The sequence below is a fragment of the Myotis davidii genome, unplaced genomic scaffold, assembly GCF_000327345.1.
Source record: "Myotis davidii unplaced genomic scaffold, ASM32734v1 scaffold391, whole genome shotgun sequence".
Taxonomy (NCBI): Eukaryota; Metazoa; Chordata; class Mammalia; order Chiroptera; family Vespertilionidae; genus Myotis; species Myotis davidii.
The window spans coordinates 3,661,524-3,672,317 of NW_006284336.1; the positions used below are offsets into that span (position 1 = coordinate 3,661,524).

General features: G+C 48.8%; 1 protein-coding gene across 3 annotated transcripts in view; it reads left to right on the forward strand.

Moving 5' to 3' along the window:
* The window catches only part of BCO1 (beta-carotene oxygenase 1), a 39,085-nt gene that overhangs the window by 17,238 nt on the left and 11,053 nt on the right, over positions 1-10,794 (forward strand). For all 3 annotated transcript variants that reach the window (XM_006754458.2, XM_006754459.2, XM_006754460.2), the window contains exons 5-7: positions 576-723; positions 4,044-4,264; positions 7,311-7,568. In XM_006754458.2, the coding sequence (XP_006754521.1) occupies positions 576-723; positions 4,044-4,264; positions 7,311-7,568 (627 nt within the window). The remainder of the gene's footprint in view (positions 1-575; positions 724-4,043; positions 4,265-7,310; positions 7,569-10,794) is intronic.

The window sequence follows — 10,794 nt, forward strand, 5'->3', positions numbered from 1 at the left end:
TTGATGTGAGAGAGACACATGGATTGGTTGCCTCCTGCCACCCTTTGGTGCACAGGCTGATACTCTATCACTTTGCCACACTGGGCAGGGCTGAACAAATGTTTTTGTAACCTCTCCATCCCCAGAATAATCCTATGAGAGAGGCCTGGAGATTTCTGCCTCTGTGGAATGCAAAAGAAGGTGGTTTAAATGACTTCAGCAGAATGACACAGAGCCGTGGCCAAAATTAGCACTATGGCTGCCTCTCTGCACAGGTCATTGCTGAGAGCTCTCTGTGGTGAGGTGTCCTGTATTCACTCTGAGGACCCTGACAGGGCCAGGAAGCAGGATCTGAAAAACTGCCACAGAAAACACACGGCTCACTAACCCCCTGCAACCTATCTGCTGTAGAGGCCCCCCATGAGGTTATATCAGTTCACAAGAATAAGCCTTCTCTTGAAAGGTGAAGTCAGCCTTATTTTCAGATGAGACAATGTGCAGAACTAGCCTTCATCTTTGAACCTAGAATCAGTCAGCTATTCATAGGATTTCAGCTTCTCTTCTTTTTAAAACCAGGTGCCTGTCATATTTTTCAGGTTGATTATCGTAAATATGTGGGTATAAATCTGGCAACGGCACATCCTCATTATGATTCGGCTGGAAATGTTCTCAACATAGGCACATCCATTGTGGACAAGGGGAAGACAAAATATGTGATCTTTAAGATCCCTGCCGCAGCACCAGGTAGGTTGTCCTGGGGGTACAAGAGGCACGGACACCAGGTGGCTCTCTCTGAAGAGTTCTGACTTTTGTTCATGGCACAGACTCAGTCTGACACTCTCCCTCCCAGATGGTCCAGATGATCATGAGCTCATTTCCCTTCTCTAGGAGAAAAGAGATGTTGCTGGGCTTTCTTTCGGAAGAAGTGAATCCTTTACTATTCTAACCTTTTCTGTAGCTTACAGTTAATTTATTTATTTATTTATTTATTTATTTATTTATTTATTCATCCTTCATCCACCCATCCATCCACTCATTTGTTATCCACACATCCATCCATATATTTCTCATCTATCCATTTCCCTTTCCTTCCTCCCTCCCTCCCTTCTTTTCTTCCCTCCCTTCCTCCCTCCCTTCCTTCCTTCCTTCCTTCCTTCCTTCCTTCCTTCCTTCCTGTCATTTTTTTAGTCTTCTGACCAACTTTTGTATGTCAGGGCTGTGCCACCCACTTTCATGCCAGCCCCCGAAGCCAGGTTCCCAGGGTTGTTCAGGGAGCTCAGCCCTGCTGGGATCAACTCCAGTTCCCCACCCTGCTCTGCAGGCCTTCTGGACCTTCTCCACTTAGCACAGGGATCCTGGAGGGAAGCCCAGGCCAATTGCGATTGCGTGTTCCTGACGGGGAGGAAGGTGGGGCTTGTGGCCTTATTTTGTCCAGGACCCTCGTGGGCACCTCACCCAGGAGACCAGGCCTCCCGTGGTGGCTGGAGATAGGGCAGAACTATACGGGTGCTTGGCTTGGCCTCCTGGTTTAGGAAAACTGATTTCCATCTGTGCTCCCGGCTGCTCCCTCTCCCCAGTCCTGTAGGACCTCCTAAGCAAGCTACCAGGCTCTGCTGGCAGATGTGAGCAGGCCCCGGAAGTCAGAAGGCGCAATGAGCATTCTTGTTAAATGGAACTCCTATTAATTAAACCAATAAACGTATCTAGGGTGTAGCTTAGAATCCTAGAACATCAGACCTGGGGGTGGTCTAGGCATTTGAGTTTACCACCTCATATTCCAGAGCACTATGAGGCCCAGGGGATCAGGTGACATGCCAGGGTCACAGCCTACAGTGACGTCATGCAAGCAGCTACCCCGAGCGCCTGCTCCCGGCTGGTGGCTTCCCTAGGATCACGCCCATCTCCTGCCTGCCAGGCCAGGGTGCTTTCATTTTGGTTTGCTTTTGTGCTTCATTTGTTTTGTGTAGAAAAGAACTAACCCGCAACCCACAGCCTCCCTCCCACCAGCCAGCTGTTCACAATGTGCACAGGTGGCCACAAGGAAGGGAGAGACGCTTGCAGACAGCTCATTAGAAATCAGCCCCAGGCCTGGGAGGGGAGGCCTTTTGGCCCGTGGGTGACTCATGCTTGCAGAGGAATAAGAAAGCTGAACATGTACTGAGCACCTTCCGTGTTTGGGCACTGGGCGAGGTACTTGGACTACTCCATTATCTCATTTTTCTCGTCCTTCATGCTGTGAATGTTATGACCCCTAACACATAGCAGAGGAGGTAGCCAGGCGAAGGGGCTGTCTTCTTGGTTTACTCTGTAACTTTGGCCATAATGATAGATCATTCCACCGAGTCTCAGGTTCCCATCTATAAAATGCGAATCATACAGCCTACCTTGATGGTCACAATATATGGAAAAACCCCTCATCACCAATAGGTACTTAGTCTCTCCCAAGTGTTTCAGAATGGGCAATGGCAAGAGAAATGCATGAAATCCTCTGAAATACATGTCTGTATTAGGAAAACTCCAGTTTCCCCACCTTTGTGTCTCCTTCACTTTGATACTCCAACACACTCACAACAGTTCTGACCCTGGCTGGGGGGAGAGAGGTTCCCCACACCAAGCAGTTCTCTGTGATGCCCGCTGGTGTCCTGTGATTTCACTCATCCTAAGGCTATCTACTTGATAGTGACAACCCCATAGGTTAAGGGCTCAGTCCCACAAGATTGCTCCTACCCCACTTCAGATGCCAATCACAAGCAGTAGGTCCCCAGGTTATCCACAGCTTCTGCCCGACTTGGCTACAAATCAGGGCCTCTGCCCCCCACCCCCACCCCGGTTTCAATTAATTTGCTGGAGCGGCTCATAAAACTCAGGGAAAACATGTTTGCCAGTTTATTAAAGGCCACAATAGAGTATACACATGAATATACAGATGAAGAGATGCAGAGGGTAGAGTCTGGGAGGTTCTGGGGCTCAGGTATGCCTGTCCCGTGGAGTTGGGGTGCCTCAGGCTCCCAGTGTGCATGTGTTTGCTTACGTGTAAGCTCTTTGAACCTCATACTGTTGGGATTTTATAGAGGCTTTCTTAGGTAGGCATGATGGATGATTAACTCCATTTCTAGCCCCTCTCTCCTCTCTGGAGGATGAGGGATGGAGTTGAAAAATTCCAAGCTGTAATTATGACTTGGTCTTTCTGGTGACCAGCTCCCATCCTGGAGCCCACCCAGAGTCATCTCAACAGATGCCCCTCATGGTCTTATCACTTGGGAGTTTTCAGAGCTTTCAGGAGCCCGGGGTCATGGATGGGGTCAAAGACCAAACATTAGAACAAGGGATGTTCCTCATGTTCTCACTACTTAGGAAACTACACAGGTTTTAGGAGCGCTGTGCCAGGGCCTGGGGGCAGACGCCAAAATATGCTTTTTCTATTAACTCACAATGTCAGATGAGGGTCCTTAGCTAAATAGCCAAGCATTAGCCTGGGAGCTGGCCCCTCCCCTGGGCCAGCCTGATGGAGCCTCAGGCCCAGCCCGCCTGCTGAGCCCAACTCCACGTTTCATTACGCTCCTCAGCTGATCCATATGCACATCAGAGTTTGAGAGCATTGCTCCAGAACAGGGGCTGACAAACGTTTCCAGTAAATATTTCTGAGAGTCAATATTTGAGGCTTTGCAGACAGGTAGTCTCTGTTGCAACTACTCAGCAGCGCTGCTGTGGCTCAAAAGCAAAAGCAGCCGTGGCCCCTGCATAAAGGAGGAAGCATGCTGTGTTTCGAATAAACCTTCATCCAAAAGCAGGTGGAGGCGGGTTAAACCCAGGGCTGTGTTGTGGACCCCTGGCCCAGAGGTCTGACTGTGGTTCACTGTTTTCAGATGCAGGACCCGGTCTCAGAGTGGGGTGGGCCTGTGCCCTGCATCAGCTAGGCAGCACCCCTTCACCTGCTTTCCTCGTCGGCTCCTTTTCCAAGGTTCTTAGTGACCAGGTCAGTTAGAGGGGCTCTGCTGCTGGCGATGGTGCTGTGGTCTGGGTAGCCAGGCCCTGCTTGGTGCCTGAGGCTTGCTTTTCTCCAGACAGGACGAAGAGGAAGAGCCCCCTGCAGCACACGGAGGTGCTCTGCTCCATCCCCTCCCGCTCCCTCCTCTCCCCGAGCTATTACCACAGCTTCGGGGTCACCGAGAACTACATCGTTTTTCTCGAGCAGCCCTTCAAGTTGGATATTCTCAAGATGGCAACTGCATACATCCGGGGAGTGAGCTGGGCTTCTTGCCTGGCTTTCCACAGGGAGGACAAGGTAAACCCTGGCTGGGCCTCATGAGGACACGCAACATGAGGACGGCCAGAGTGAGGTGTCCCTGGACACTGAGACAGAGGTCAGCACAGAGGAGGTTTCGTAGGAAAGGAGGAAGTAAGCTACCATACAGCCTCCCCGGAGGCATCAGCCAACCTTCCAGAGAGTTCTGAACTTAGGCTGGTCCTTCAGAGAGGTCCTGAGTTAAGGCAAAGGTGCTGGGCATTTATGGTCCCATATCAATAATCAGTGAAGGAGACTGTCCTGAAAAGGTAGCCTCATCAACCAAGGCAGTCCCCACTCACCTCAGTCCTAACCAATATCTGGGCTCCTTCAGCCTCCATCGTCCATTGACAAGGGCTTTTCAGCACCCCTGCGGCCGCTGTGTAATGTCAGGGCAGGGGGGCCATAGATTGTTCAGACATCACCAGATGGTCCAACAGAAACATCTTCCATGTAGGGACACCTGGGTGCACAAGTATGTATGTGTGGATGCATGTGAGTGTGTCCATGTAGGTATGATGTCTATATATGTCTTCACATGTGTATATGTGTATAAATGTGTGTATGTCTATATATATGCATATACATGTGTATGTATGTATTTTTTTTTTGCTGCTGTTACTTGTGAAATATATCAAGTAATTTCTATACTTCTGTGCCATTCAGATAATATGGAAGTATAGAAACCAACCTGTTAGGCCCCTTCCCACCTCGTCCCCACTCTTCCCCGCAACCATTGCCCTCTCCAGAGAGAACTACCATATCCGTTTGACATCCTTCTGTTCCTCTTTCCACGCACCACACACATCTTTATGTACATATACAAATGTGTGTCGTCCCCCTCCCCCCCGCCCCCGCTCTTTAAGGCTTATATTTTCTTCTCAGGGAGGAGCGTAAGGTGTTCAAAGGAACAAAGGGCTTAGGTGTGGTCCCTCCTCTGCTAAGGCCTTCCACTTACTTTCCCAGGGCTGAGAGCCCTGGGAGAGCTTTGGAAGACATTTCGAAGAGAACTTTCTGAAAGACCCAGGGATTGGGATCCTAGGGAAGAAAAGGCCTAAAATAATTACCCCTGTAGTCACTGTCCTGCTGACCCCCACCACCATGCTATCAAAGCTTTCCTCCTCTGCACCCTGCCCAACATTCAAAGCTTGATTCTGAGGAAGGTGAGAGAGAAGCAAACAAGCAGGGAGGAGGTGGTGAAAGGTATTCCTTGGAATAAGATCCAAAGGCCTCACTCTTTGGCCTGTAAATCCCTACATACCTAATCCCAACCAGGGGCTCCCTGCTCACTCCACCTCCTCCTGTATCTCAAACCAGCCACACACATTCCTGCCTCAGCACCTTTGGGTTTTCTATCCCCTGGAATATTCTTCCCCGCATGGCTTCCTGCCGAAACTACTCTAGGTCTCAGCTCCAGCCCCCTGACCTCGAGGCCTTCCTGGGTGAACTTATCTATAACAGACCCTTCCCCAGGCTTCTCCATCCCCGGGTCTGCTTCACTTTTCTCAGTAGCTCTCATCATCCTTGACAGATGATATATTTGATCATGGGCTGTCGGCCCCACCCCAACTGAAATATAAATTGCAGGAAAGCAGAGGCTTGGTTTTATTTTGTCTCTCTAGTTCCTGAGAAATTGTCTATGTCATAGACCCTCTATAAATATTTGTGGAATGAATGAGTGGGGCAAGGGGGCGGCAGGGGAGCCAGTTAAATCCCCCAAACACTTCTTGGGAATGGCGAAGTTAGGCCACATTGTTTACTCATAGGGTGAACCATAGGTAGTCTCTTGTGTGCATTCCATTGTTCTGCCTCCCCACGTCTCTGACTTCTCCCAGGATGTCAATTAAAAAGGGGCTGAGCTTTTTGTCAACCTGTCTGCAGTGTTTTTCATTTATGTGTTCACTCTCTTCAAATGCAAAGAAAGACTGCTTCCTTAGAGAGTGCTCATACCAAAAATAAAAAATCCTCAAACACCTGAGGCGTATCCCACTGGTAGGAGCTGCAGGGCCCTTGTGCCTCCACCCTGAGGCCCCTGGGGATTCCCCGGCTCTGGAGGGCAGGCTGAGAGCCCTGGGAGAGCATTGGAAGACATTTCGAAGAGAACTTTCTGAAAGACCCAGGGATTGGGATCCTAGGGAAGAGAAGGCCTAAAATAATTACCCCTGTAGTCACTGTCCTGCTGACTCCCACCACCATGCCATCAAAGCTTTCCTCCTCTGCACCCTGCCCAACATTCAAAGCTTGATTCTGAGGGAGGTGAGAGAGAAACAAACAAGCAGGGAGGAGGTGGTGAAAGATCAGCCAGGAGTGGTCCCTCCCTTCTTTTCAGGAGGAGGGTGATAGGGCCAGAGCTGCCAAAAGATAGAACCCCCAACCCCTCCCTTTGGATTAGGCAACTGGGGCTACAGATCTGGCTAATTACCACCCAGGGTGACACCACCTCGTGACACCCAGAGTGTGTGCAGCGGCCTCATGAGCAGATACCCATGTGGGATCCTTAGCTAGAACCAGGTCACTCAGCCCTCCAGGGCAGGGGTGTTGCTGTGGCAACCGCATCCCGGTTGCAGGCTCTGTGGTGCAGGTTGGAGAGGGGACCCAAAAGGGAAGGTGTGGTTTCAGAGTGTTAGGGGCTCTGGCTGTGGATGGAGCCTGGGAAGCCCTAGAGCTCTGGCACCTCGCCAGTTCTCTCCAACTCAGCCATTTCCAGGGAGCTGGTATGTTGCCGCCCACCTGGAATCACAACCAAGAGAAACAGTGCACCCCCCGGGGCCTTCCCCAAACACTGTCCTGGGGACACAGAAGCCCTGGCCCACAAACTTCCTCTCTGTGGGAAAGAGATGATCCCAGACATGCAGCAAGTGACAGCCCCACATACTCAGTGCTCTGCGGGGCTGGCATTCTGGAGTGGGACACAAGGTCGGAGGGGGGACGGGACACTCAGGTTATGAGCCAGTACATGACAGGGCTGGGTCTTGTCCCGTACCTGAGGCCACCGCGCTGGGCCAACAGAGGGGGAGCTGACCACTGGATGTGCCTCTTCTTTCAGACTTACATTCACATTGTCAACCAAAGGACTGGGAAGCCCGTGTCCACCAAGTTTTACACGGACCCTATGGTGGTCTTTCATCACATCAACGCCTACGAAGAGGACGGCTGCCTTCTGTTTGACGTCATCGCCTACGAGGACAGCAGCCTGTACGACTGCTTCTACTTGGCCAACCTGAAACAAGGCTTCGAAGGGAACTCCAGGATCGTCCCTGTCCCCACCCTCAAGAGGTTCGCCGTGCCCCTCTGCACGGACAAGGTAATGGCTTGAAGGAAGGCCGTTTTATTCCTGGGGAGACGTGAGTGCCAGGTAGGAAGCTGAGTTGGTTGACATTGAAATCCAAAATGAGCTGTTCTTAAAGAGAGACAGAAAAAGGCTTTCATTATTTTCCCATAGTTAGTAGATAGTCATAGTAGAAACTAGAAAATATAGATTAAGTAAAAAGGAAAGAAATTCCCCATAAACCCTTTGTAAATATATTTGTATTGCCCTCTCCCCCTGAGTCAGTCTCTCTCTCTTTCTCTCCATAGCTAGCTAGCTAGCTAGACACACTGAGATATATACATATGTATATATATATATACACACATAATTAATACATGTATACAATATACCAAAATTATTCCTCTATTGGCAGAGTTTTATTAAGCTTCCAACTTTCATGTCATAGCATGCATAGAAACTGGGGGGTGGGGGGATAAAGGGATATGGCTGATTGTGGCCAGAGGCAACCAGTCTTGGGGCTTTAGCCACTGCAAGGATATATATCTTGATAAAGTGATTAAACTTATGTAGTGTGATTTAATTTTACAAAAGGAAATCAATCACACTGTACATATTTTTAACTGCTTTATTTGTTTATTTTAAATCTATTTTTTATTGATTTCAGAGAGGAAGGGAGAGGGAGACAGAGATAGAAACATCAATGATGAGAGAGAATCATCAATCAGCTGCCTTCTGTATGCCCCACAATGGGGATTGAGCCTGCAATTCAGGCATGTGCCCTTGACCAGAATTGAACCCAGGACCCTTTAGGCCACATGCTGACGCTCTATCTACTGAGCCAAACCAGCTAGGACTAACTGCTTTATTGAGATATAATTCACATGCCATATAATTTACCCATTTTCACCCATTTAAACTATAATTCAATGGCATTTAGTATATTCACAGAGTTGTGCAACTATCACCACAATCAATTTTAAAACATTTTTATTACCCCCAGAAGAAATCTCATACCCCTTAATCATAACACCTCCTAAATCCATCCATCCCCCTGCCCTAGGCAACCACCACTCTACTTCCTGTCTCTGAGGATATATTTCTCAGGCATTTCATAGAAATGGATCATATGGGAGTGGTTTTCTATGACTGGCTTCTTTCACTCAGCATCATGTTTTCAAGGTTCATCTGTGTTGTAGTATGTGTACATACTCTTTTGTGTACTGCTTTTCTCACCTAGTTGTATATCTAAGTATCTTTCCATGATATTAAATGTTCTTCTACAACATCATTTTGCTATTTTCCTGACAGCTTATGGCAGGGATTCAACACCATTTGCCTACCTGGTGCCCTGCTGTTGAATAGTTCTGTTCTTGCATTAAAAATGACCACTAGGTCAGATATTATCCTTAATTAGGGTGATGCTGCCAGAGTTCTGGACTTGGTTTTGGAGGCTACAGAGGCTTCTGGCTCCAGAACTCACTGACTTCATGACTTAATTAATTTAAATGAAGCCAAATTCATTTCAATTCAAGTTGGATGGCTCATATTTACTAACTGCACTCTATATGCCAGGTACTTTGCTAAGTGTTTTATTTTCCTTACCTCACTTAATGATCCAACCAACTTGTGGGAGAGGTCCTTATTTTAGACTCATTTAATTGATGAAGACACTGAGGCTCAGAGATGTTAAAGAATGTGCCCAAGGTCACACAGCTCAGAATGGCAGGGCCAAGGTTATTATCTGCACCAGCCTGTCTCTAAACCCATCCTTATGGATGGTGAGGGGTATAACTCCTGGAAAGAACCCCCGATGGGTCGCACTGATGCCTCTTGGAGCTCTGCAGGCCTGAGTGGTAGGGGACACTCCCACAGCGCCCAGGGAACCTCTCCCACCCTCACTGCCAGGCTCCTTACTGCCAGGCTCCTCAGTGCTGGAGTTTAGGCACCTCCCAACCAGTGAGCAGGGCCTGCATTTAAATGCCAGGTCTGTTGGTTGTTCCTGTCTCTCTGGCATTTCCCCATCTGCATATCTCTGTTGTGATTTACACCATATTTCCTATCACCTCTATTTAACATTTACAAGTCATATTTTTGTTTAAATCACTCACTGTTGAAAGAAAACCTATCACTACCCAATGGAAAGCCAGCCTTGCTTGCTGCAAATAGCAGGCAATCATGAGCATAAAAAAAAATAGAAATAAAGCAGAGGTCTTACGCTCTAGCCAAGACTTAATGTCTTTGTTAATAAGAAAGTTCCAAAATGTATTACCTGTTAAAGACTTAGTGGCACCTAAATGAGACTTGTTCCTTGACCTGTCAGAAAGCTTGGAAGAGAAAAAGGAATTAGCTTTCTCCCTGGGGCTATTGAATGAACTGGCCATGTCCCACATAATCTTCACATGAGCCACCGCCCTCTGTGCCCCTTGCTCTGGGCAGGGCCTCAAACCGCAGCTCCTGGTTCCAGGAAGCAATGCGGGTGTCACAAAGCTCACAGGTGGCAAATCCCAAGGCCCAGCCCGCCCCCACTTCATGTCGACCTCAGTCCGGGGAAAGACTCCCTCCCACTGCCCACACAGCACCGTATTCTATAACCTTTTGTCACGCTCGAAAATGATTTGCTTCCTTGGAACCAAGCTAAGACGTTTAGCATGTATATTTTTAAAAGGCGCCGAGTGAGCCATCTGCTGCTTTGAAACTTGCGAGGGAAGAGTGAGTCTGGGAAGGGTAGCTCTGGCCACGCGTTCTAATTGCTATTTATTGTCCCTTAAAAAATGTCTCCTTGCTTTACTTTCAAGTCGCCCCACCTGCATATTGAAATCTGAAAATCAATCTGGCCTCTATGCCCAGATCCAGCAGCTCTCATTTCATCCCATCCAAAGGCTTATCAGGGAAGAACTGCAGGCCATGCCACTCTTTCTCTAATGCCCTTCAGTCTGGGGCCTTTGTACATCCCTGTCCCTCCGCCTGCAACTCCATTCTCTTCCCATCAGATCTCCACTCCAGTCCTGGCTGCAGGTCGGACTTACCTGGGAGCTCTGAGACTATATCAGCTCCTGCTGGGCCCCAGCCCACATCCCCCAGGAGTGGGGTCCAGGGGTGGGCATGGCCTCAGAGCCCGCAGTGGATTCTAATTCACATCCAGGAAGCAAATTCCTGGTCATCCTGCAGGTCTCAGGATCCTTACTCCCCTCAGATGAGTCTGTACACTCTAATGGCACCTGCAGCTCTTGGTAATGAACTTGTTCAGTCTCCTCTTCCT